Source organism: Bombus affinis, chromosome 8 (genome assembly GCF_024516045.1).
Source record: "Bombus affinis isolate iyBomAffi1 chromosome 8, iyBomAffi1.2, whole genome shotgun sequence".
NCBI classification, from domain to species: domain Eukaryota; kingdom Metazoa; phylum Arthropoda; class Insecta; order Hymenoptera; family Apidae; genus Bombus; species Bombus affinis.
This window is the reverse complement of record NC_066351.1, coordinates 16,579,678-16,607,205: the sequence shown is the minus strand read 5'-3', so window position 1 is coordinate 16,607,205 and position 27,528 is coordinate 16,579,678. Positions and strand designations below refer to the sequence as shown.

Here is a 27,528-nt window from a genome sequence, read left to right as displayed (position 1 = left end):
CCGCCGATGGTAACGGAAGTTTCAGCCACGTTGGTGGACAAAATCAGCTTTCTCATTCCAGGAGAGGATGGTTTAAAGGCTTCCAATTGTTGATGCGTCGGCAAAGCCGAGTACAATGGAAACACCTTCAACGACGGATAACCCTGTCCATCCAATTGTTTAGCTACTTGTCTCGCGCTCGTAGCCGCAGCCTCTATTTCTTCTTGCCCGGTTAGAAAAACCAGAATATCCTCGCTGGAAAAGAGACAAAAAGTTTCTGGAAATCGTCTCTTTCCTTCTGACCCACTTGCCCAGGCTTCGTACTCGAACCTGCTCGCCTCTGATCGAATAAAAGTAACGGCGTTATGCGAATACACGGGCATCTTGCAAATGGTCTAATAAGCTGAAAAATTTACACTCGACGATATTTCTATTATCGTATCGCGGAACGCTTTTAACTAGAAAATTGGAGGAAATTCGTGACAAGTACTCCATAATTTACCTTCGATAAGCTGCGATCGAGTTCTATTTAAATTAAACTCGAAAGAGAAACAAAATGTTGTAGCACAATGACGCGTTACGATTATCATCGTCTCGGCAAGTGGTCTTTTATATATTAAACGCGAATTATCTGAAAGGATGGTTAATGATTTCGTACAAGGTAAACCGATAAACCGAATTTTTCCACCGAAAATGTTACACTCTGAGAATTATTTATAGGAAGCAACGAGCTGCTCCAAAATCGTACGATTCCATTTAAAAAGAGCTATATAATTTTCATTTCACTCTGGCAACATTCTGCCCATGCTATAAGCAGCTTATGCGCTTAAAGCTACCGTCATAAGTTTAAGTTTTCTACCGTCCATATTATTACAAATACATAATGTGTGTGTGTGTGTGTGTGTGTGTGTGTGTAAGAAAAGTTGAATAAAAATTGCGTCCATCGATAATCGATCGAAATTGATTTTGCGAGGTATCGACCATTCGTTGGAGATAAACGCGAAGCTGAAAAGATATAGTTGCATAATTACCTACTTACTTGTCATTTCTCTTCATACCTGCAGGTATCGTAGAAAAAGATCGATACCGCGAAACGAAAACTATACAAGATTTACAGCCGCGAGAATATTTCGGCAACTCGAAAATGACATATTTTACGGAAGCAAAGGTAGGAACAGAGCGAATAAAAAAAATTACTTAGCAGGGTTGTCGCGATGAATCTGGAAAGCTGTAACAAGAGCAGAGAACGCATAATCCTCCTGCGACTTGACGGCGTGATAAATCTTCACCGGATGCTGACGACCCTCTAAGTACACCGCTGGTGCTTGGAAATACTTGCTGAACTTATCGACGTCCATCGTAGCTGACATTACCAGCAGCTTCAGCGGCGGCAGATTCTTAAGCTTTCGTAAATTTTGCGCCCTTCTCGCCACGCCGAGCAATACGTCGGTTTGCACCGAGCGTTCGTGAGCCTCGTCGAGGATCACCACCGAATAATCCGATAAAATCTCGTCGGTCATCGCCTCGCGAACCATCATTCCATCGGTCAGATACTTGATTCTCGTTTGCGACGAAGTCACGTCCTCGAAACGTACGCAATAACCGACCAATTTACCCGGCTCTACTCCTTGCTCCTGTGCAACTCTGCGAGCCACGCTCACCGCGGCTACTCTTCGAGGTTGAGTGATACCGATGCAACCGATAGTGCCTGCAATACCAGACGAGAGCAGCAATTGGGGAATTTGCGTTGTCTTGCCGCTTCCCGTTTCGCCAATGACGATTAGAGTGCTGTTTCTGCGAATCTCTTCGAGTAGCCTGAAACGAACGTTGAACGCGGTTTATTAGCTCACGTGGAAACCACGTCGTCCTGCGTATTTCTGCAAAAAATAGATAGCTATCGGTAGATCCAATAGTTTTATTGATTTATCTTTGACTTGATCTTAAATACTCCAACCCGCTAATTATATGAATTTATACCAAATACACATAACTTTAATAAACTACGGACGCTCCATGTCCATATTACACTTTTCCATATTACCCCGTTTTCGTAATAGTTAAACCATTACGTCGTTCGCTTTAATGACACGACATTTACTACAACGATAACACTTGCTTGTAGGAAATCGAATCTTCTATCTTTTCGCTAAATTTAAAAAAAGTAAAAGTCGGAGGAAATTAGACAGATTTATATCTGCTATAAGCTACGTACTTTTAAAAATACCATCGAATCCTAAACAATCGCGATATATGTCATCTACCGTAATTACTTATCCGTAATTTAATAACTTTGCAATTTAAATCCAGTTTTGTTTGAGAACGCCAAAAGATATTCAAGTACGGGGAATTAAGTATCCGATAAAAGTATTTTTTACATTATTTAGAATATATCGACTATTTATAATTAATTATAATATATAAATATATTGATTAATAACAATCGCTTGAAATATTCTCTAAAATTTTCTATACTAATACGAGTAACGCCGGGATATTTTTCAAATTATTTTCAGTACGCGCGTTTTTAGTTCCATGTAACGCTGCCATCTGTACGACGAGGAACCGAGTTATCAACTTTGCATAGTCGATGATACACCATCTTGTTTCACGATGTTCTGCGTGTCTACTTTGAAGACGATATTTGGAGCAAAGTATGGCAGTAAAAAATCGATCGAAAAACGAAAAACAATAATACGTAACTTACCGCTTACGAAGCTTATAGACCGGTAAAGACTTCCTTTGTTGTTGTAAACTAATATTTCCTTTATCCACATTTTCTGCTTGAACGTTTTGTTGATTATCCTCGAATTTTTGGATTTTGCTCGAACTTTCGTTAAATACAACGGTAGTAGGACGTTTCGGTGCTAATTTCGAGAAACTCGAAGTACCCATAACAATATATTTCGAATCTGCGTTGTCGTGGACCCCCATGTCGACGAAAATTAAAGTAAAAACCGCGATTCTCCTAATAGTAAATGTGCTCACGGCTACGCACGTGTTGCACACTACAGCTGTGTATAAATAAGCGTCTTGAGTCTTGACAGGCGTCACAGCCAATGGCGTCGTCTCGTCGTACGTCAAACGCTTCTTTTTTCGAGCACGATTATTCATACTTTAATCGAATTCATTTTTCTCCTATGCAATGACTACGATCGATTCACGTGTTATTCGATAGAAAACACGAGTATACGGTATTTAAACAAAATTTGCCTGAGAAACGATAATTTCTTGTCTTCGGCAGTGCGAATTCTTTAATTGCGTGATTGCGTATTTTTTATGCATAAAATTACTTTTGTCAAGAAAATATTAAACATTTCTTAGATAAAAAATGTTTTTAATACATCTTTTCCATGACACATTTTATAACAAACACAAATTCATAAACTTTTATTTGTTATTCCAGTTGTATGACAAAAAGCTTCGATTATTATAAAAAAGAACGGTATAATGTAGCGTAACGTATACTATAATAACGTTGCAATCAATGCAAGATAACTTAATCTTCTTAACTTTTGCTTCGAGTTAACTGTACATTACTAAATATGCGTTAAGGTACTCTTATATGCCACGATTGTCGCATGTTGCAACCACCTTAAACGATATCTTAAACGACAAGTAATTTGAAATATTTATATAGGTTTTCTTTTAAATAACATGTAGAAAATAATTCTTCGTTTGTTCGTGTTAAAAACATCGTGTTATTTGACGGTGTTTCATAAAATCGTATTATTATTAACATTCGTAGTTACAATAAATGCCAAAAACAAATGATATATAAGTATATCTTTGCCACTTGTCGATCATTGGCATATTAATTCGTCGACGAAAGATCTATTTTTCGATCTGTTACAAATGAATTATGTGTAATTCGGACTATAATTCAAACGTATCGATTACGAAATTATCACAGATTAATGCTGTGTAATAGGAAGACACAGTGAGCAACTTTTTTGCCGAGGTTTTAAATGAATATAGCTATATTTATATTTTAAATTCATCTAAATAAAATGCATCATCGTAATAGCCGGTGAATGGGTGTTTTTACGTTAGGCGGTACCTAAAAGTATTCAACGTATTAACGGTATTAAAAGTATTTTTAAATCGTTTTAAACAAGATTGCATGATTACCATTCCTCCAATGCGAGAGAGATAACGATTTCTAATGCTAATGTCAGATTGTGGTTGTAAAAGATCGTCAGTCGATAAATCAGAAGTTGATTCCGGAGCCAGTAGCTTTTCTCTTTCGAGACTTTCCGGTGTACGTCGAATTTCTTCGTATTTCTCTCTCTGACCTGGCGTCATATTCAGATAGCCACCGGTAGTTGTTACATCCGACACCCAGATTGCAACAACGGTTATTAACGAAACTATTAAAGCGTTGATCAGAAATTAGTATACAGACATTTAGATCTCATCGAAATAGCAATGCGAAGGAAAGACATACTCCATAGCCAACCCAAGAAAAACATTTCAAGCATAAAGTATCCACCCCGGTCAACGATTATACCAGCTAATATCGAAGTTGTAGCCAAGCCCAAATTTTGTACAGCCTGTGCACTGCGAATAAAGGATTTTGTAAGATTAACTGTCAAATATTTCAAAGATGTTTAAAGAGTGTGTTAAACTTTACTTACATTCCGTAAGCAGTACCGAGCTGATATTCTGGTGTAACAAGTGCGATCAGTGGCCATAAACTGCTAGCGAGCATAGAGTATGCTAATCCCATAAGGATCATGCATACATAAGGATTTATGTATGTGAATGCGAGTAGTCCGTGAGCTACTATAGTTGCAAGGATACTGACAAACATCCAAGAAACGTTCTTCCCAGTTCTATCGACAAGATAGCCCAAGATGGGAGACGCAACGGCTGATATGGAATACACGAGAGAGTTAACCATGTTCGCGTTTGATGGTTCGAACGCATACTTTCGTTCGAAAAATACTCTAAAGGGAAGAATAACTTAACGTAGTACGTAATTACGTAAAATACAATTATACAAATTCCTTATTAGTCGTACTTACTTTCCTAATGCGATGAACGGGAATATCGCAACGTAATAAGCAATGCAAATGACAGCGATCAACCAAAATATTAGTTTAAAATCTTTAATATCGGTTAAACTAACGGCTTCGGTTTCTTGCCCCTCCCCCCTTCTTAATAATCTCTCAGCACGCTTATCCATAATACCCAGTAAACATGCACAGATCATAGAACCCACACAGGTAAGAGCAGCAAGAAAGAGAACAATGCCAATACATTCCGGCCCTTTATAGTATTGTGACACGTAATTATAAATTGGTTCCATTACTAAAAAGTTCACGGTCGATCCAACTCTAGCGAAACTTAGCTGCAAACCAAACACCAAGTTCAGTTCCTTTCCTTTGAACCATAAAACGGCGTAATTATTTTGAGCAACGGCCAATGATTCTGCACCAACGCTGCAAATGTACCAAAATTAATACCATAATCATAAAATATTCCAAGCTTATAGAGAAAAACGTACCCAAAAACAAAGCGACCAACCATCATCACCCAAAACTCGTTGACCATAGCTCCAGTTGCAAATATAATCTGACCGATCAGTGTAAGTCCCATATATATAATTGTTCCTAAACGTATGCCAAATACACTGTCCAATAAAAATCCGCCAATAAAACATAAAATCACGTTTGGCCATGAGTAAATAGAATACAATAAAACAAATTTACTAGTTGACATCTGCAAGTCGACTTTAAAGTCATCTTGCAAAGCACCAGGATTGTCAAAGCAGAAGTAAGAACCTGCAAATAAAAGCATTTCGTTCGATTAATTGATGCGCCGGATGAAAATGCAGTCGCATGATAAGCGAATCATTGATCGCTTAAGAGTGCTCGACTAATATATTGGGTTGGCAACTAAGTGATTGCGGATTTTTTCAATATCACCTAATGACAAAATACGCAATCACTTAGTTGCCAACCGAATACATGCGATTCGAACTCGCGCAAACGCATTTTACATGTCTTGTTGGTATCAGAAACATCAACAAGAGGGGGGAAAAAGTAAAATATCGCGGACAAAAGAGTACCAAGACAAGATGATACGGCTTATCTCAGGCCATGTGCAAAATAGACGGTGTATCATATACAACTTGCACCGATTCCATTCATAAATGTACGTTACGTTGTATACGTGTATTGAGCATTTTATGTCGCTTGGGAAACCAATAGAAAGGAACTAAAACACGATTAATCAAATTTTCACAGAACAATTAATAAAAATAGTTTCTCGCAAATCAATAGGAAAGAAAAGTAATAAGTAACGATTAAAAGTAAGAGTACAATTTTACATTATTTCTTAAAAAGCTTATTTCCCTAGTATCATAAAAAAATGTATAAATAAAGTATATAAATCATTGAAAAAACGTTACATAAATACGATGGCAATAGAGAAAACTGGAATAATCAAATGTACGTGATTGATTGTTTAGTTTATCGTCAAGTAACGAGTATCTCGTAATTAAATACATTTTCGATGTAACGATAATAACAATTGAAAAAAATTACACTTCCTATAATTTTATAGGTTCATTAGCATTTCGTTATGATACGTGGTACATAATAAACGTCAAAGTACGGGCTTAGATGTTCATGAAAAAAAAATATCAAATCGGCATATCGTAAAATTTAATAAATAAAATTATCGCGGGTAGCAATTGAAATTATTTAACGAAAAATTGAATCGGAAAGAAATAACAGATATTAGTCATCTCGATAACCGAGTTCAAACTCGAGTTTAAACACTCGATGAGGTCATAATGTATCGAAACAAAAGCGTTCAGATATAAATAATGAACAATGGCTACTTGATCACGTTGTAAAGATAATCGAGCAATAACAGTGACAGTCGTACCAAAGCCTAATAGGCACATCAATGCCAGGCCAAGAACTTTGTACAGTGGCTTTTTAGGACTGCAGAATCCTTGTAAGGCGATCTCATCATCGGATCTCTCCAGAGTAGTCTCTGGACTTTCTAATATGCCTCCTTCCATCGTTACGTTTCCAGTCGTAGCGATATTTTATAGTGTTTACAAGCGTCTGGCACAGCCACAGGTGCCCCGAATTGCAAATGTTCACTCGAGTTTACCGTACCGATCCATCACACATTGATCGAACACACACGAGCTAATCTCTCTGTAAAATAAGATAGCTGCGACTCGGTTAAGAAAAAGAGAATGCAATAGGAGATCAGCTCGTGCGTGCTGCCGATTAACTACTTGAACAAGTTGGGTTCTCTGTCAGTCGTCGCATTGCTAATCTGTCAATCACATGCGTCACGCAACAGAACTAACGTAACGTAAGTCGCGAAACTAGATGATCGTGCGCGAAACCAGAGACTACCAAAAGATCGACAAAAAAATCTCTATTCGATGGGATATATGAACAACATCAGTTGGAACTGCTGCCAACTATTTTACGCGTCTGTGACGCTGGTTTTTCAGCTTGTGGCGCCCTCGTTAAAAACACTAGTAGATCATCGGTCGGTAAGAATGTCACGAAGTAAATAATCGTAGCTGACTTTTAAAAATCTATTTGAGAAACATAATTTATTGAAGGTACATTATTATTACTTAACGTTAAGCGCGTACATTATATGAAAATTATCTTATATTTAGAAATCGAGATAAAAAAGATTGCATATGGAAAGGTCAATCTCGGCTTATTAAGAAGCTACTTCTTCCGTCGCACCTTCGAACTCGAGCTTTACTTGACACTCCTCTGGTAGTCCCTCAACATCCACTTCCGATTCCGGCGCATTTAACATGTTCAACGTGACTTCGGACGATTTTCCCATTAATCCTTGATTTCCTGTTTGTTGCTTCGATACTTGTTGAACCGTCGATTGTTGCGTTGACTGTTGAGAAAGCATTTGTTGTCTGATCGGCACGCCAGCTTCCTCAAAAGCTTTCTTCTTCAACGTTGTCCGAATTTGAGAGCTAGAACGTCGAAACGACCGGTTAATTTTGGGTCGAGACTGACGCATAGAAATTGAGGAACAACCGTGGGCTCGATGCAGCCTTATTCACTTACACCGTTCGTCCCTTGATGTGTTCACTTATTTTGTTCAAGTCTTCACTGAAGGTCTTTACCGAGTGACGGAGCATCTCAATTTCCTCGTCAGTCCATTTACTACAGATTAAGCGACACAAGGAGTTATGTAAAAATACAGCCAGCCATCTTTTTTATGGTAAAGCGATAGCGATGCAAAGTATTTAATTATTTAATTCCCAACTACACTTGCAAGCTTAAAATCTATAATACTTTTTTTTATCCACGTGCATTGACAATTTGTAAAACGTATTAAAGGGAATACAAGCGTGAACAATATTTAAGTTATCTTTATATAACGTAAGTTAAATATAACATAACAGAAGTTAATAATATCTTTGTGTATTTCTTAATCGCCACGAATGATAACGTTATAGCAACAAAAATTTTCAAACTCAAAGGATGTACGCTAACATAGTACTTGAACAAAGCTGTAGATGCACAGTATTACGTTCCTGATTGGTTAATACTTAAATACGTCAAACCACGTGACATTTTCCCGCGTTTCTCTAGAGTATGTAGTTTCACATATAAAACTTAAGCGAAAGCATTAGACGCGCATTGACGCTACTTATGACAAAAGGCGATAATAGATGTGTGTTTTATTTAATTACCCTGCTGGTGAGTCAGTCGTAGGGTGTAATTGCATCGTTAATTCTCCCAACTTGTTAAATGCTGCTCCGGCTGCGGTGAAAATTTCACCAACCTAAAACAGATAACGTTTAAAACGTTGGTTAATTTGTCGGAAATATGATTAATAGCGATATATTTATTTTTTCAGGAATTTTCATCGAGGAACGCAACTTATACTTGTCTATCAAACAATTTTGTCGAAGAAAGAATACATGAAAAATGTTAGAAGCGCTCATAACCTAACCTTGTGTCCGCTTACAGACTCCATTGCTAGAGTACTCGAGGATAAAAGCACGTGACTCACGTAGAAAAAGGAAGACGAGCGGTGGGGAGGAACGACCATTAAGTATTATATGGCGGGAAACTGCCCAAAATCGGCGACAATGGTTGCTTTTTTGCTTACCTTGCTCGCAGAATTCATGTCAGTTTGTTGTTATGCTGGTACTTCACCATCAGCGGGACAAACATTCGTACGGTATTGCCATCTCGCGTCGTTCTCAGAATCCTTCCCTTTAAACAATTATAACCTCAACTTGTTTTGACTGCTTATCCTTTCTTTTTTCTCATCGTCGAACGAACGAAGATTTTTGCCTTTAACTGAAATAATCATGTTGATTCTCGATATATTATACAAGAACTAATTACGAAAACATAATATAGTAATTTCGATATTCGCGTGATTACTTATCATTCGTCACTACAGTGGTGGACTATACTATACTTTTACTATACTTCTCTATTATATTGTTGGAATGAAACTGACTTTTCGAATTAACTTGCCGATATGTATACATATCGCCGATTCATTTTGATTTATAAATATAAAAAAAAAAAAAACACCAATGTGTATGAGAATAATGAGATTTATTTAAAAATTACGTTTAATCATACAGAATAGAAAATAGGATGGGTGAAAGAATATGTGAAAGAAAATTTTCCAAATATTAGATCTTTGCTTTCCAAATACATAGTATGTATATCTCAAAAAGGTGGCTGCTATTTATAATAATAAAAAAAAAAAAATACAATATATCTCACTGCCCAGTGCAAGGCAAAAGAATCTTCCAAATTTCAAAGTCTTCTTCTATAAATATAACATTTTAAGTGATATTATTTAAACCGATATTTAAGAATAATTAGATACTGTTTATAACAAAGAAAATATTCTATCTCGCATATTTGTAATAATAAAATATATTTAAAAAACAGTTACCGGACCTATGACAGAGAGAGAGAGAGAGAGAGAGGGGGGGGGAGAGAGAATGAATGAGTGTGTGCAATGACGATCGACTTATCGACAATAACGAGTCACTTAAAGCTATCAAAGCAAAAATTATTTCAACCATCGTATTAATATTTCCAATCGCATTCGCATAAGAAAAAATCGTCGTTCGGTCGTTTGACTTCGATTAACATATGGAATCTCATGAATCTTGGAAGCGATAGCTCACATCCTTTCATAAATTAATAATCTCCGTTTCCACTCATTGTTCTCGGTAACCGTGACTCTTCGAAAATTGCAAAATTCAGTCAATATGCGTTCAATATGCCCTGCCGGATCGCCAGTGAGTTTCAACGTCTTCAATAACGGAAAATCTTCGCCCTTTGATCGTCTGAGCCTTCTCGACGCGTTTCTATAACATTTCCAAAGCTGAGGTTCTATGACGATCATGTTTGTGATCGAACAAGCCTTTTGCAAAAATTCCATCAGTCCTTTGTCCCCGTGATTCAAGTGGATCCACATCGTAACGGAGAAACAGAACGCAACGTCGAAGCGCGACCTTTCCAATCGACGAAGATACTTGTCCAGTGTCCCGTTACGATCCTCGATCAAAAAATCGAGACACTCGAAAACGATACGATTCGGCCGTGGATTGCGTTCCCGTGCCCGTTCGATTAAGATAGGATCGAGGTCTATGCCGAGCAAACGAATCTCCTTCGGTAGATGTTGATCGGTAGATAAGGTTTTCTCGAGGAAGTCGTGCAACACGAATGTTAAATCCTGAAACCATTAATACGATTTGTGATTTTTACGCTCGTTCTCTGGTCAAGAAACCTCTTCTATGGCCCCATATCGTTTTATCGAATTGATTTTGTACCACTAAATTACTAATACGACTAAAGCGCGTTTGTTCAATGGAATTTTGAGAATTTTCCAATCGAACGAATATTTCTTTTGATATATGATTTTTAATACGATTTCTTTTAAACAAAGAATTGTTTCCATCGAATCGTTGGAACGTGGTGATAAAATAATTATAGTTTCGAACAAAGATTAACGGATATGTATTATACTTTGATCAGGGATTATTTGTCCGCTACAAATATTGTCCAAATTAATAGCTTAATAGTTAAGAAGGCTAATTGTCCGATATAAAAATTAAACACTAGTTATTCACAATATAGAGAAGCATCGATCGTTATACATGTATATCAGTCGATGCAATCTCTAATAATCTCATTGGAAAATTAAATGTATGTGTGTATCACCGATGAAGCGAATATTTCTTCTTTTCCTAAAAAGCATAGGGCCGGAAGGATTTCAGGAAGAAACCATGTTCCGAGCGATATTCGAAAAGGTATAACATCGTCTAAATATAAACGCTTGTCGTTTGTAATTTCGTATCACGGTCGACTCGTCCTATTTCGTCTGACAGCTGTTTCAGCCTTACCCCCGCGTTACAGCCAACGTCTAGGCCTACGTATTTCCGGTCCGGATGGGTCGAGTGCCACACGCCACACGGAAGTTGTCGCACGCGCTCTTCCGCAGGATGGAATTGGTAATAATTCATGAAGTTGCCGTGTCTGCTAGCGCCCGGATCCGTCTTATCTTCCTGTCTCTCCTTATTTTTCGTGGATCGCGCTTCGTGCTCCGACATTTTCCAAAATCTGAAACCGATGGGTTCACCAGGCAATTAATAATTAAACATCGTAACCTACTTTAAACGCGCGTTGCTCGAAAAGACGTCAAAAGATATTCGGTAAAACGGTATAATGTATTCCTTGTTTCATACGGATTAAAAAATGGGAAAAAAAAAATTGTCGTTAACGAGTTACCAAGAACCCTAGAAAATGTTCTCTTATTACAGGTAATATACGGTTCGGCAGGACCTTCGATGTTTTAATATTACTTTTGCATGTATTTCGGTAATAATCTTCGATGTTTTTAGATAAAACGCGTCTATAATGTTTTTATGCCAACATTGCGTAGATTCAGCTTTAATGAAATACGTTGTTATACGTAAAAAAACAAGTTACAAGAGACGGTGAAAATTTATTTGAAAGGAGACTCGTAAAAAGTATAATTCCATCGTGGTAAAACGTTTCATAAATTAGGACAGAAAAAAATATCGATCGGCTCGTTAACAACGAGAATGAAGATGTAGTTTTTTTTATCGTTATACGCTTCGTATACACGCGTATATATATTCGTATGTATGTATTAAGTATTAACTATGTCGTTCGGATATAGTTGCATAAGAATAGCAGTATTTGTCGAACATTTTTCGAGAAAGGTAGATTCTTTTTTAAATGTCGGTATAACGCATAATCTCGCGTGTATAAGAAGAGACGTACGTTGAAAAGTATCGCTACTGTAATATTTCACGGATATTTCTGCTTTTATTTGAGTATCAAGCTTTAAGAGGACAGAGTAGAAGTAGAAACGCGATAAGATGATAAAACGCGATGGTAGACGGATCATCGAAACGGTTTCTATCGAAACTTCATCGTCCGTGCGATCAGACCGATGGACGAAAGAGAAGGACGAGGATGTTTAGTTCGTAATACCGTGTGGACGGTGGTTTCGCAATACTCGACGAGTTAAAAACAATGCACAAGTAACCGCAACACGGTCGTAGATACGTGATAAAGAGTGATAACGAAGAAGGAATGGGGGTCAGAGACGTCGTAAGAGCGGAAGGATCGAAGAGATAATTCACCGGTGTCCACGACCCAAATAAATGCAGCCTTCGATCGTTGTGCTCGTGCTCGTGCTCGTGCTCTCGGCCACGAGGAAGGTCTGAGAAATCGACGATACATTGTCTTGCCATTCGCGGAGAAACTCACTTTCCCGACGGTGTTACTTTGAATACTTTTTGGATCGGTGTCTCGCTGTTGTAGATTCAAGGGAGGTGTTTCTTCCTTCGACTGTTATTAAATTTTTACAAATTTACCTGTAAATTTGTTTGTCATGATTTTATAATTTAATAAGAACGTATGTATCGTGACGCGTATTACAAAGATACGTATTATAAGATAACGATCGACTGCGAAAGCTTCCGAAGTTTAACGATAGATGACAAAGATTTTTCGTTGTTGTTGCTTGATACGTTTGCAATTTGTAAACCTATCGCGCCGTTTGCGCGAAAGAAGGCAAATACGTTAAAAAATTCTTCGAAGGGCAATTTCGGCAGAAGCGAACAAAGAGATATAAAGTAACGCAAAGTAATTAAAATTATACGATGAATAATTCTAACGTTACGAGTAACCTCCTTACGAAATATTTTCTCGCGGACGTGATCTTTGTCTACGTAAAATAACGATCGGATCTTCGTACTAAATCGAAAGCTAAAAACGCTTTCTATATCGAGCGACTATAACTGTACAAATTTCGTCGCGCATAATACAAGAGGAATGCCCGAGAATAGCTAGAGTATCCAGAAATTTCGGACGAACCAGGGTTGTTTATAAAATCCACAAAGATCGGGTAACCGATGTATCGGGTGGACGAGCAGCACGAGCCCTGCTTCTTTGCGTTATTACTTCTGTTACTAGCTCTCTCTCTCTCTCTCTCTCTCCCCCTGACTCGCAGTCAGTAGCCAGCGCCATAAGGTGATCGACAAAGAAAGGAAAGAGACAAAAGTAGGAAAACGAAGAGGAAGAAGAAGAAGGAAAAATAAAAGAGGCAGGTGTTTGGTGCATACACGCATCGGTGCGGTCCAAGAACACGACGTCCATTCTCTACGGATCATGGGCCTGGTCGCGGCAATTTCCTCTTTCTTCGGCTATGGCAGATGCGAATGCAGGCCGGTGCAAAGGCATGCGGTACGAGATAAGCAAGATTATACGATGGATACCTTAGACCTTGGAGCAGGCAAGCTGCCAGGGAGTATCGAGTCCCGTGCAGAGGCCACGTTTTTTCTGGTCTGCCCAGAGACACAGGCCGCATTGGCCACCAAATATCGAAGTGTACATACACGCGTACGTATTTCACGCCAACACCGGAGTAGAATTTCTTGGGATCAACGAATGAGAAAATGCCTCGTTTCAGCGTCGTCGTCGTCGTCGTCGTCGTTCGATTTTCTTCTCCATCGCGACGATCGAGCGACGATTCGTATTTCTATGAAAGTACGTTCCTTCGGATATCGATATAAAAACGCGATATTCCAAGTAAATAGCCTAGCTACGCTAATAGCAAGTAACCAGCTGGTATTTCTGTTTTCTAAAACCAGATACTTTTTGGATTTTGTAAAACGCGAGAACGTTTGTACGAGAAACGTTACTTTTTCGTCAAAGTTTCACAAAAATTTAACAACGACAAAAATTTAGTAACGAAAAGGAAGGTGGCTTCTTCGGCCGTATTCTCGGCATATTTCCATTTAAAAAGACACGTGGCCTCGGATGATCGACGAATACCTTACGAGGAACAGGCTGCCGCGACTCGTATCGCGTCTCGCCTTTTTCCTTCCACTCGTTGTTGCTTAACGCGCGGAACGCGTAATAACACGCGCTGCTAATTAATCGGAAAATTATTATTATCGTTAAATCGAGGTATGCAGAACTCGGATTAACCGTCTCTCGTTTACTCGCGAGCAGAAAAGCAGGAAAGATCAGAGTCGATCGCACCTTTTCGCTCGAATCCGAAACGTAGAAAATAATAATAGGAATTAGTAGAGCTTTCGATATTTAAAAACAAGCTTCGCGAACTCCGTTCGACTGTACGTTACCCAAAATGAACGTTTCGACGAGACCTTCCAACAACGTTAAGAATTTTGTCGCCCGGTTTGATCTAATCGAACGATCGATGTTTTTTCGGAATAGAAACGGAATACAAATCGTATCGACGATGATCGTAGAATCGATAACACGAGATAAAGAAAACATGTTCAAAGGTAAAACAGAAGAAAGAGAAAAATGGTACGATCTCCGCTGAGAAGAATACGCTACTAAAAAATACAATAGCGATCGGTATCCGTGAAAATCGTCAAAGTACTTGAACTTTTACCATTCTTTCGTTTCGGAAATATAATATCGATCGCTCTTTCCAGACATGACAATTATTTGGGTCGTCGTATTTCCTCTTATTATTATTCTAATTTACATATGTACGATGGTTACCCTTCTTGACTTTTCGTATTTTCGATATAAATAGATTATTTGACAACGGTATGGGTAACATTTACTCGCGTAATGTACAATAGCGCGCTATATTTTACATAGTAAGCAAATGAAACGACGCTCGCGAAATACGAATACACGATCGTTTAACTTGCACGTTAAGAAACGTCGGAAAGGGTCAACTTTAAATCTCGGCAATCCGCCGAAATCTCTTATCGAAAGCTGCGAATGTCGAGTCCCCTTTGTCTCTCGCTTTCAAAGATGCCCCGACCGATCGATTCCCTTCGATCCTCGAAACACACCGATTTCACCCTCTAGTTCTATATCCGCCTCCGTACCGAATCTCTTTCACCGTATCTCTTTCGCCGTACAATTTTAATCGATCGTTTCGATCGTTTAGTTTTTAAATTATGCTATCGCTGGTCGTAAGCATCGTGCAAAACCTGTAATTCTTACGAAAGCCGCAAAGTACGTGAATTTATACCGGTTAGTTACCCTATCCCGTCACTAAGTAACTCGTAGTCCGTACTTCGTACCAGGTTAACACACGATCCAAAGGATTTGGCAACACACCATAGCCGGTTGGAGGCGATTTGGCAATTCGTACAGAAGCCAAACGTGCTCGTGACATGGCCGCGTTCGATATTTGCCAATACCCATCTACTTCGTGTCTCTGGACAATTTCTAGCGAGTCGAAACGCGGCACGTTGTTCTCGATGCATCGTTTCGCTTCTTGAGAAAATGTCATCGCCGTCTTACCTTCTCCGCGAATAACGCGACAGAAGGTGCACATTCTCGTTTGCATCGCTGATCCGACGAAGCGAGACGTTTTTCCTTCGTTCCATACGCGATTCTCGTACGTCGTATGTCGGCGATACGTTTTTACGCGAATAAAGTTACGAGCGTTCGTCGTTGCAACGACGTTCCGTAAAGAGAGACGATCGTTCTTCCGAATTCGGACGTTATCCATTGATGTACAGGCGTGTTTAGACCGTGCGTCTAACGTTTCCGTCATAAAGCGTGTTAACATCGAATACACTCGCGTGACAAACTTCCTCTTCGATCTAACGATGCTAACGATATAATTATACCTAATACGTACGAGACGAACGTAAGAAGGTAAATTCACGCGTATCGTATTTATTTTGCACGATCACATCAGACGATATTGATCGGTATTAAAATAAATTCGATTAAATTAAATCGCTGAAACATTTGTCCGTATTTCAGCAGGGATTCGTAGAATTTCAAACTGTCGTGCTTTCGAGATGCGTAATTCCCGAAATACGAATTAACGGGCTAGTTTTCAGCTACGAAGGACAACGAACCGAACGAACTCGTCGGTTCTATCCGATGATGCACGGTCGATGCTATTAGTCATCGTTCGTTACCGTCATCTTTGATACCGAAGCGAGGAACACCTCGAGACGTTCTAACGCGTTGCCACGTTCTTTGGCTTGTGCTCCTTGTAGAGCGCGTCATTGTACCCAATGACAGAAGTAACGTAAACAGATACGTTAGTGCGTATAATTGGAACTCGCTGGCAAACTTAATGAGATAATTTGCGTGTAATTAGACGTCGTTTAGACGTAAGATTAGACCGCGGAAAGAGAATTTGAAAATAGCGATAAAATCGCTATCAACGCCGTTGTCTAGCGACGCTACTGTTCCAGTTCGTTTCACCGTTTTCCAACAAAGGCAGTTATAGCCAATATTATAGCCAATGTTATAGCCGATATTACGGCGAAAGATTAATAATATATATATATATATATATATAGATATAATCGATGATCGGGCATTCGCGTAAATCGATAAATCGTTAAGTAGTTATTTTGGCCAAAAGATGGAGAAAGCAAAAGCGGAAGAAACCGCGGAGGAGCGAGAAAGATCGGAAAGCCGGATTCGCGAGTGCGAGTTACATTTCCACGTGGCACAATGACCGTGCGGCAAAAGAATAGATATGTATTTCTGTAACGCTGGGGGTGACGAAGAATGGTCGGCGAGAGGAACAGCCGACGCCGGTGATCTCTCGTTTGATCCCTTTTCGTCGTTTGGCCCGAAATATCTCGAGAAAGCCCGTCGGGTTTCGAGCCAGGTACGATGAAACGTTGCCGGAAGTTGGACGTAAAACGATCCTCTCGCATCCGGCGAATCGAACGCCGGCGTTTTCTATGCCGAGGAAATCCGCTTTTTCCGGATTTTCCTATCGGACCGAACGGTTCTAGCGATCTCTAAAGAGAACAAAAGGAGCGGCGTTTTTAAACCGCTGGAGATGGAAGCGGGAGAAAGAAAAGGGCTGGGGATGCGTGCACCGTGTTTGTCACCTTGAATGGACGAGAAAATCGGTATCGAACGTCTTGTGTACAGAAAGCACGTGTTCGAACCCATTTCCCGGGGATTCTCCGCAAACATGACTTCGTTCGTGTTCGAGTCGTACTGCTTTTACCATCTTCTTTGTTCGGGAGTTTACCGTGCTGCGTTTGTCGCGGACAGGAGGGTCAGGCCCGATCGTTAATCCTCTACAAGTATGGGTCTGTTAAAGCGGATATCCTTTCTCGGTACTCGTAAAACCGTAAAACTCGTAAGCGTAACGTTTTACGGTCCTTAATAAAAAAAATTTTAAGGCATTTTCCAGTCGCGTTTGATTCACGCATCTTCCGGTACGTCTTTCCTTTATTTTTCGCTTTTTACGGTTTTTGACCGTTTTTTCCATTTAATCGAAGGAAACAAAATTAATCGATCTCCTCTCGGTTGCGTGAGAAACTTTTATCAAGGACGTTATTACGTCGGTCTGTCCCCTTATTAACGATACGACAGAAATAATTTAAAAAACGTGACTCATTGACTGCAAATTTAATTACTATACGTTCGATTAACTGGAACTAATTTCTTTTCTATTTCGAAATATCTCGTTTGTTTACAGCGTTATATAGGTTGAGAGGTAGTTAGATGGAAAGGCGGCGCAATTACTTATAACCTAAATAACCCTAAAATAGTCTTAAAACACGATTTACTCGATATTTTTGCGACGTTCGATCGACTACGATATACTTGATCCAAGGTGTTTCGCTCGAGTCGAACATCTAAATTATTACAGCACTTAAAGATAAGTCGTTGCGACCCGATAATCAAAAATGAAAAAATTGCTTCGATCGTTTCCATGCTTCGCGCATCGACGTCTGTTTTTCGTACGTACGATCGACGCTGTAACGTCGGGTTTAACGACCCGAGACGCGAAAACCTCGAAGCGACCTCGAAGAAGAGAAGCAGCGAGCTCGATTCGAGATAATGTAGATATAATAAATCAGTTTAATTTATTAGATCGAACGAGCATATTGCGGTAGGACGATAATGGGACGATAATGGGACGATAATGGGACGATAATGGGACGATAATGCACGTTACGCGTATTTAACTATCTCGATATCTGCTAGCTAGCTAGCTGTCACAAAGTTCATTTACAAAAATATCTCGTTCGTCGAATCCTGTTGAATCACGATGTTTCCAGATCGGTACGATTCGTTCGGAACGGTGTAACGATACGATTCGCGTTTGATCGAAGATCGCTCGAAGAGTTTACCGTCGAACAACGAAGCGTATCGCGACACCGAAGAAGAGAAAATAAATTTGCCATTGATTTACGGCAAAGTTATATATTTTTATGGAAAAATATTTATTTACGTCGATATGGATAACGAGAATTCCGAACGTAATAAATAAGCTGATAGAATTAGCTAATTTATTACTTATTATAACGTTATCCGATTTAAACTCGCTTTTTTTCTTCGAGATCGCTTCAAGGTCAGGATCTCGTAGATCGCCGAATTTGTTTGACGAGGACTACAACGTTGCATCGTAGAAAACATGTCGGTACGCGAAAAAAAAAAAAAAGAGAAGAAATGTCGACGACCTTCGAATAATCTTAAGATAACCTTGCCAAAGTCGATTTCTATCACCGTTAAATATACGCGTTGAAACCATTTAAATTCCTCTTACAATTAGTTTTTTTTTTTTCTTTCTTATTTTGCGCAGCAGCAACAGCAGAAACGATTTAGACGTTGGATTTAAGCGAAACACCTTGTACGTTCGCATGTACTTAACACGTTCGAATCAAAGTATCGAAAGTTTCGCGTTCAACTGCTATTTTTTACAGTCGTAGGCGATTTCCTCGGCGAAAAAACGTACCCGTTTAACAAACCTTCTTTTAACTCGACTCTTTTTCTCGCGAACGAGAGAGTACTCCGCGATTTCCTTCGCGCGTGTACGCGATCTTTGAATCGTCGCGCGTATCGATAACGATTTCTCGATATCGAGGAAACGTTGACGACGTAAAAGTACGTTTGCATCGAAAATTACTGCACGCGACGCGCTTCTCCAAACGTTCGAACGTAGGATCGTTAACTATTCCGATAAATCGAGAGTAAGCGTTGTCGGCTGGTAATACGATATATAGCAGGATCACGGCGGAAGCTCGTCTCATAAGCGACACTGTCATATCCGCGATAAGAGCCGAGGAATTCCAATTCGATCGAAATCCGTTTGTTCGGTCGCTCCTACCATCCTTACGCTCGTTATCGGTTATTGTACGGTGAAAGCCGATGTAACGCGGATTGCTGCGTAACGCGGATCCGTACGACGCGACGAAAAAATCACGACGCTACCTGTCCATAGAACGATTCTACGTAACGCGTTACGTAAAAATACAGTTTTCCATATTACTTTGAAAACGTGGCTCTGTACGTACAAGGAAGCTGATATAGCTATAAAAGGCTATAAAAGGCAGCGGAACTGTTACGATCCTTGTAGTCTGTATATGGCGGAACGCCTGTACTATTTATAACTCGACGCGCATACACGTATACGTAGATGCATGCCCCTTGGCATGGTAAAATAGGCACAGTCGTCGAAAACGTGGGAATATCGTCGCGTAATTAGTTCGCTTGTCGTTTTCTGGTGACACGAGGTGCGTCGTCGTCGTAATCCGACGCAATTTGTCGCGAAATCGATAACACCGACGTTCCTCGATTTATTGTTCGTTAGCACGCGATCCAAGTATACGCGCGGACATGGCGCGAGGATCGTGATCAACCTACTAGCGTTATTTCGATCGAAACTCGCCACTTGGTCGAAATTAGGAAACGTATCGAGACGCCGAGATCTTTCTTCCAATTTCAAATATTATCGCGTACCGTTATAGTTGCTGGCGTATCTTTATAGATTATTATCGCATCTAGTCTGACGATTGTCGTCGTGCGATCGTCAATTCGCTACCAGTGACTTTGTCGAGAGGCGTGTGTTACGCGAAAGTAGGTACACGTGTCTGGCGCTACGTCCAATTGTCGCGTACGTACGACGGTATGTGCCAAGCGCCGTATCGAAGAGATCGAGAAACTACGTTATACGTTCGCGCGACCGTCAATTTCGAATAAGGAAACGGTATTTGGTATCGTTGCTGTACGTTGACGAAACGAAGAGAAGATATCGGCGAACGATAATCTTATCTTACCTCTGTCTTAACTCGCGGTGGTCCTTTAACGTTCGTTACCGAATGGACGCGTATCTCGAAAATAGATTGGTACGTCGCTCGATATCGTCGAACTTGGAAAAGGAATTACCCGGAAACCTGTAAGCGCGACATTCGTTAAAACGTCCTTAAGAATTAAAGTAAAAACTCCGGTTAGCTCGTGGTGCGCGACGCGCTACGTATCAACGTCGAGGATCGCGATATCCCTCTAAAGCGTATCTCGAGTCGCTTCGATCACGCGCTCGTGCTAAATCTGTTCGTAAATCTGGAATCTTGAATTTTTCATACGACAATACGCATAGTATATAACGCGTCTTTAAAATATCTAACGCGATATAATTCGAAGATGGAGGACGAGATCGATCCATGTTCGATTACGCGCGACTCAAAATCGAGATACAAACGATAATCGGTGGATGTAGCTTGGCGACGTAGCGACTGTCGAAAATAGCACGGATGGTATCCGTCGGTGTCGTTCTCATCGTACTCGATGTTATATGGTCGATGCCATCGATACGTAGCGTGAGTGAGAAACGACCGGCCGACGACGATGAGCGACACGGCCGAAGAAAAAGCGATCCTATCGAAACGTAGGACGTTGCGCGTATCCACCGATGTAAATCGATAGCTTTGATTCGCGTTTGAATCGCGCGAAAGACGAACGATTCGGTTTCATATCGTTTCGCGCAACTTTCGAAGCTTTCCATGTCACAGACACACGTGGTTGTTGCGAAACGCTTATCACTCGTTTAGTATACGCGATACGAATTGCGGTAACGAGGATGCACTCTAGTGCCCCGGTTTCTAGAACATCTCCGTTTCCGCGTCAGCGATTTTAATAGAACTTGGGAGAGCGTTTCTCGTTTAAGAAACATAGTTGCAGTCATTGAGACGCCGTTACAGATACGCAAGACCATTGCACTCTCTGTTTTCTCGATCGTCGTATTCCGTGAAAAGGAAAAATGCTACGGTAATGTCTGCCTCGCGATAACATCTGTGACATCGCTTACGTGCGTATTCTACGTACAATCTCGGTATCGCGAAGCGTAACTCGTTAATTCATCTTAGTAATATCAACGGTAGAATTTGGATCTTTGCGCGAAAATCGTACGTTTATTCGCCAAAGAATTTGAATTCTTCGAGGCAAATTGTACGAATGGATCTTAATGGGATATTATTTTCCGAATTTGTTGAAATTCGCAGAGATTAACTGGAAATGTTTATTTATCGTTCGAAGAAAGAAAGAGAGAGAAACGATTCTATGATGTGGAAACGTATTAATTAAACGCGTAATTAACATATAATATTAAGCGTTGAGCGCGGAGGAGAAACGCGACTATTTGCGTAATGAAAAATGCATAGTTTTAACGGGTGAACATAACGGCAGACACAACTACGCGTATATCCGTCTTTTTCCTTCGTACGTACGTTCGACGATCGATTGTAAAATATATTTCCCAACTTTTTTTGCAGCGGGATAAATCGATGCGCCCGACATTCTTGAAACTGTTACTTTATCGTTTACATTCGTGCAAATTACATACGATACTCGATTCTATTTTTCCGATTTCGATGGTTAATATTTCGAGGATATACGAGAAGCAATAGAAACTTTTCCTTATTGCCGTTACTTTTCTTTAGAAACGCCTCGTTTAACTCGTATTCCATCTTGTTTTACATCGTTGATATCGAAATAAGTATATGCGTATTTTACGAATCGTTTAGGAACACGCAGCTATCGAGCATTCGGCTATTTTTTTTATCAATTTTTCATCCTAAACGTTCTATGCGTAATTTTGATCCCTTTAGTCGCCTATATTATCCCTTCGATGCAGTCGATAAATTTAAAAACGCGTTATATCTCGTTTCAACTTACTTTTTACGAATCTACTAGATAGACGTGAGATCGGTCTGTTACTGTGTATATATGATAATTGTCCTGCACGATATCGCGTCACGCCGTTGACTCGGATTTCCGTTAGACGAAACGGAAGAAAGCGTTTTTCCAAATAAAAAATTATTCGTCGAGTCTTTAGACATAAAGTCGATATAGACGGCAACTTAGAAAGTCACGGTGCAACGTCTGAAATCGCACAATTGCAATTTCCGTAGATGTCGGCTGGTTGGTGAAACGTACGTTGCATCCGGTTTGTCTTTAATTCGTCGTTAAAAATCCCACGGTCCACAGGAAGAACGAGTAAAACTGGATCACGGATGAAAACACATCGAGTTCTTCACCAGGGGAAAGAATACTTATAGTCGCTGGGAAGAACAGCGAGGTAATAAAAGTCGACGCTGATGCAAAAGTTCGTACGAGCGTTAGGACGCCTAGCCGTTACATTTACGAAAAATTCTACAAACATTTCAAGCGACACGAAGGCAATGATAAATTTGTAACAAAGTAGTCGGAAAATAAGACGAGCGAAGAGTATTCAATTTTTATTAAACGTTCCCAATACTTGCTGGTACTAACGAACGGCGAACGAATATGCGGCGTACGTCGAAGCAAAAGTTGAAAATTACCAAGCTTTCCAAGCTTCCTCGAAGCCCGCCTAAACTTTCGTACACGCGCCGATCGATCGAAATTTTCGCGATACAAGAAAATTTGGAATAAGAAGCTCGAGATAAACACGCGGCTGCGATTCGAAATTACCTAAGAAAGAAACCTGCCTATAATCGTGATCGCGTTTCTCAAACGTTTTTCAAACGAAGACGGAAACGTCGCGATCTCGACAAATTAGCCGCTCAGTTCGATTCTATCGAACGGAGATACATGGACTGGTATCCGTTGGATCGGCGGAAAAGATTCTCTCGGCGGCCTTCGGACACGATCGATAAATTCTCGTGCGATTACGATTTCAAGGGGTTCGAGCGTGTAACTGGGTCATTCCGGCAAGGATACGTCGCGAATGCAATTTATCGAGTGCTCCGTGCCGCGAGAAAAACCTCGTTCGATGTCAAGTTCGACTATCGATTCTTTCGAATTCCGTGCCCCTCCAGATTTCGTCTCTTACCGATCCAATTTTCCCATTCCCTGTATCGATTACATTTTTATCGTGCATCCGTTTGTCCTCAAAATTTATTTGCTTTGTATGCTTTTACTCGCAACAATATGTTCGTTAAGCGGAACGTCTGTGAAGTGCAGATATTACGAATATCAAGAACTTGAGGCAACAGTTTTTATATCATAAAAGATAAATTTGAAGGGCGACGCAAGATGGAAGATAAAAATGGCAGCCCGTTTATTTTAATTTAAAAGATAAGCGGAATATAAAATACTAATTATTCTATTCTTTTGCATATTACTAGCATTTTACAAGCTTTTTTTTCTTTTTCTTTTTTCTTTTTTTTTGTGCTATTTAATCCGATATTACAGGATTACGTGGTTGATTGTAACAATTTTACGATTGCGAGACACTCGTAAATACGATATAAACGTAGGATTTACGAGACATAAATAAATAACGTTGAATAAATAACGTTGAATAAATAACGACGAAATGGCCAGCCACCAATTATCATAAAATAAATTTATTCGTTAACTGTAATTAGTTACGTCGTCGATAGGATTATTTTCGTCGTATCATTTAACTACATCAGCGAATTTATATAAAATACATTTGTATTACGATTGTAAATACAGTACGACGAATGTAGATCCGATTAGGACACGCACTTGAAAAATGTTAAGAAAAATGTCTGGTAAATGGAAAATTACCGATTGGATATGGATACTTTTTTTTTCAGTCCTGTGTACGATGTAACTGTGGCGTAGAGACTAGAGCGGCGGGCGATTCCGTCGCAGCGAAAGGGTCACTTACCTAGTACTGCTCGACCGTTTAAAGAATTTATCGCCTTACAATCCGCTTTCGTTTGCTCGTGAAAACTAAATTACGATCGAACGCAGCTGTTTATCCCGACGAGAGAAATAATAATTAACAGTCGTTGGAAATAGATAGGATTTCGGTCGGCGGTTTCGCAATGACAGGATACATTACGGACGATATACCTACAGCGAGAGAGAAAAGTGTGCGTACACGGTCTCAAGCGTAATAACGTTTTTAAAATTGGACCGAACGATTTGACGAGGATTTTGGAAGAAGAAGAGCGTTTCCCTTCTTAAGAAGAGAGAGATCGTCGCTCTGCGACAATCTCGATTAGTCGGGATCGGGAAAGAAACGGCAAAGCCGCTTTTTCCTCTTCGAGAATTCTAGTAAAAATCGAAGAAGAATCGAAGAAAGGCGTACATGGAAAGACGTAGGAACGTAGGAAGCGGCGAAAAAACTGCAAAACGTACGATACGTACGTACTCGCGTTTGCCGCAGAGATTTCGCTTCGTACGACTCGAGCAACGATTCGTTAGCTTACATTAGAAACGTAAGATCCGGCCGACCTCGAGATCGACGATATCGCAAAGTGCGCGGTTGCGCGGTTGCGCGGTCCTGACCGATCGAATCCGACGTGTCTGGGGACCGTCGAGCGAAGGTCTGTGCCGTTGGACGATGCTTTTATCGCGCGGAATGGTGCGCCGATCCTTAGTTTTCTGCGGTTACGAAAGAACAAGCCGCTTCGCGAACTACGGGCCGGGGATTGGCTCGATTTGTTCACGTGCCACGGCGCGAGGCGACCGATTGAGAAACCACCGTGATAACGAGATCCATAGAATCCATCGTCTTTCTCGCTTTTGTCGCAAATTCTTTCTATTCCCTGTGCCAATCTCGTTGCCACCTAATCCACTTTTGGTCTTCTTTAGCCGTCTTCCTCCAAATTTCCAACGAATTAATAAACAAATTGACAAAACAGACGAGAAACCGTTGATTATTATTTATTAGACGATAAAATCAAACCAAGCATCGAGATTACGTTGAATAATACGAATTCTCGTGAGCGGAATGCACGCTAGCGTAAAACCCACGCAGCGCTGTTTCGCAATAGTCAATGAGATATACATATAATATGATAGCAATTATTCATATTTTTGTTCTACTCGTCCGGTTGCATCAGCCTGTTGCAACAGCGAGTTCGTGCGAAACTCGACTCGCCTCGTCTCCTTTCGTTCCATTTCGTCCCCCGTTTCTCAATGAACACGGCCAATATTTTTTCGTCTCGCGAAATTAATAACATTCAAGGTAAACGTGGTTCAGGGATCGATACCAAAAGTCCATCGCGCGTCGCTAACGTTTCTCCTCTTTCGACCACGCTTTGTTTCGACAAAAACGACAAACAGAAAATCGTTAATAAATAAAGAAACAAAGAATTCCACTCGTTTTGGAGTTCGATCTCGAAATAGAATTTTCGCGCGAGCTTCTAGATCGTGCGCTTGGTAAGTTGGTGAAAAATACGACGCTTCGACGGTTACCTCTCGAAACTACCAGTATCGCCGATATCCACAAATATATCGAGCGCGCGATACATCGTACAGAGATACTTTTGATAATAATTAAAGCGTTTCTCGTTTTTCGTTTATCGCCGATATTAAATACTACGATGATACCGTGCGTTGTTCTACCACATCCCCGAGAAAACTGTTCGCGCAAACTCGCCATGTATCCCAGCTTATGTTGGCCAATTGCAAGTCGCTCTGGTAACGACGGAATTAAGATAATACGTAAATAATATCCTTAAATCGGTCTAGGACGATTTTTGTACGGTACCGTGCACGAGATAGTTTATATTCGAGGACGATCGGAGGATCGAACGTCATCAATGACGCACGATTTACCAATCCTCGGTACTCTCTCGTTGCTCCGCGCGCTTCTCTCTTTCTGGCCTTCGTTCAGCCAGGTAGAACCGGCCAGACCAGCCACGGTTCGCCAACGGGAATGAATGAGCGTACGATACGACGCTACCGAAGAAACGATTGCAGCACTTTGCTTCCGCAATGCGCGCCAACATTACCAGAGAAACGCGAACGTGACGAACCGTTCGCTTCCATACGCTTTACAGTCACGTTTTCGGGAATTACGATCGGAGCAAATTAGATAAACGTTCGCCGTAGTCAAGTTCCAACGAAGATAACATGAAAATTAGTCGAAAATATTTTGATATCGGTGCTATGGTTTGTAATCACGTTTTCGATAATTTACAGCGATCCAATGGTATTTTCGTACAGTCGATAGTTTGCAAGAGACGTTAAAAATTTCGTTCCTTAAAACCGAAATTCCGACATTTTGAAAGTTCTTTCGTCTAAATTCCGTTTCGTTCTACTTTGCGCTATTTTGCTCTATTTCGTTCTATTTTTTCCCCCGCTTTATTCCGCTTTAGAACCACGCGCGATAACTTCTGATCGTCGAGTTTAATCTTACGAGCCTCTCTCCTATCGTCTCCGGTAAACACATTCTCTCGTTACGTCGCTAATTTTCTTCCTATCTATTTTTAGAGAAGAGATTGCAACCTCGATTAAATCGAAAACTGTGCCTCGATCGAAATTCTCAACTTTGTCGATAAAAGGAACATACAACGTCCTATGCGCGTGACTCGTGTTTCAACGGCGTGTCAACGGCGCTCTACCAACTACAACTACGAATAATTCGAAGCGTTTGAAATTAATTTTATTTCGAAACAATTCAATTTCCATCAAAGTATCGTCAAGAACATCTTCGACTCGATTACTACACGAGTTACACGGAAACCAAATTGATCAACTCCGCCGAGAAAAGTTGCTTGTTCCAGTCTTATTTCCAATTTATTCCGAGCTTAGTCGATTTACGATCGACGAAATAACCGTGGAACGAAAAGATGAATGGAAAAATAGTGGAAGTAACGGTACGTAGCTTCCAAGAATTTTTTAAAAGATCCGGCGATGATTAAAATCGAATATCGTTTAAGACGAGAGGAAGCCAAGTTAGGAAATTAAACCGAAATTCAAAATGGAATTTTGAATGGAATCAAAAACTAAATAATACCAAATTTATTATCGTCGTAAATTTAATCCAAATATAACGTAATATATTTTTGAT

General features: G+C 40.2%; 4 protein-coding genes across 8 annotated transcripts in view; all 4 read right to left on the bottom strand.

Moving 5' to 3' along the window:
- Nucleotides 1–3,245, bottom strand: part of LOC126919496 (ATP-dependent RNA helicase DHX33) — a 250,860-nt gene extending 247,615 nt beyond the window's left edge. For all 3 annotated transcript variants that reach the window (XM_050728811.1, XM_050728810.1, XM_050728809.1), the window contains exons 1-3: nucleotides 2,684–3,245; nucleotides 1,177–1,794; nucleotides 2–234 (exon numbers count right to left, since the gene is read on the bottom strand). In XM_050728811.1, coding sequence (XP_050584768.1) covers nucleotides 2–234; nucleotides 1,177–1,794; nucleotides 2,684–3,090 — 1,258 coding nt within the window. In that variant the 5' untranslated portion in view covers nucleotides 3,091–3,245. The remainder of the gene's footprint in view (nucleotide 1; nucleotides 235–1,176; nucleotides 1,795–2,683) is intronic.
- Nucleotides 3,246–3,677: 432 nt separating this feature from the next.
- LOC126919502 (major facilitator superfamily domain-containing protein 1-like) lies at nucleotides 3,678–7,355 on the bottom strand. Its single transcript, XM_050728829.1, has 7 exons — nucleotides 6,874–7,355; nucleotides 5,486–5,762; nucleotides 5,004–5,420; nucleotides 4,614–4,925; nucleotides 4,424–4,536; nucleotides 4,108–4,346; nucleotides 3,678–4,036 (listed from the first exon to the last, which is right to left on the bottom strand). Exons 1-7 carry the CDS (start codon nucleotides 7,010–7,012, stop codon nucleotides 3,992–3,994), a joined length of 1,542 nt encoding a protein of 513 aa, XP_050584786.1. The 5' UTR covers nucleotides 7,013–7,355; the 3' UTR covers nucleotides 3,678–3,991.
- A 180-nt stretch (nucleotides 7,356–7,535) lies between these two features.
- LOC126919510 (chromatin complexes subunit BAP18) lies at nucleotides 7,536–9,212 on the bottom strand. Of its 3 annotated transcripts, none has more exons than XM_050728846.1 (4): nucleotides 9,106–9,212; nucleotides 8,684–8,775; nucleotides 8,052–8,150; nucleotides 7,536–7,957 (listed from the first exon to the last, which is right to left on the bottom strand). In XM_050728846.1, exons 1-4 carry the CDS (start codon nucleotides 9,121–9,123, stop codon nucleotides 7,684–7,686), a joined length of 483 nt encoding a protein of 160 aa, XP_050584803.1. In that variant the 5' UTR covers nucleotides 9,124–9,212; the 3' UTR covers nucleotides 7,536–7,683. The 3 variants fall into 3 exon arrangements, with proteins under 3 accessions (XP_050584803.1, XP_050584802.1, XP_050584804.1); XM_050728845.1 differs by lacking the exon at nucleotides 9,106–9,212 and adding an exon at nucleotides 8,947–9,051; XM_050728847.1 differs by lacking the exons at nucleotides 8,052–8,150; nucleotides 9,106–9,212 and adding an exon at nucleotides 8,947–9,051.
- A 337-nt stretch (nucleotides 9,213–9,549) lies between these two features.
- LOC126919508 (probable RNA methyltransferase CG11342) overlaps nucleotides 9,550–27,528 on the bottom strand; it is a 40,490-nt gene continuing 22,511 nt past the window's right edge. Inside the window, exons 2-3 of the mRNA XM_050728842.1 lie at nucleotides 11,375–11,591; nucleotides 9,550–10,704 (exon numbers count right to left, since the gene is read on the bottom strand). Coding sequence (XP_050584799.1) covers nucleotides 10,150–10,704; nucleotides 11,375–11,581 — 762 coding nt within the window. The 5' untranslated portion in view covers nucleotides 11,582–11,591 and the 3' untranslated portion in view covers nucleotides 9,550–10,149. The remainder of the gene's footprint in view (nucleotides 10,705–11,374; nucleotides 11,592–27,528) is intronic.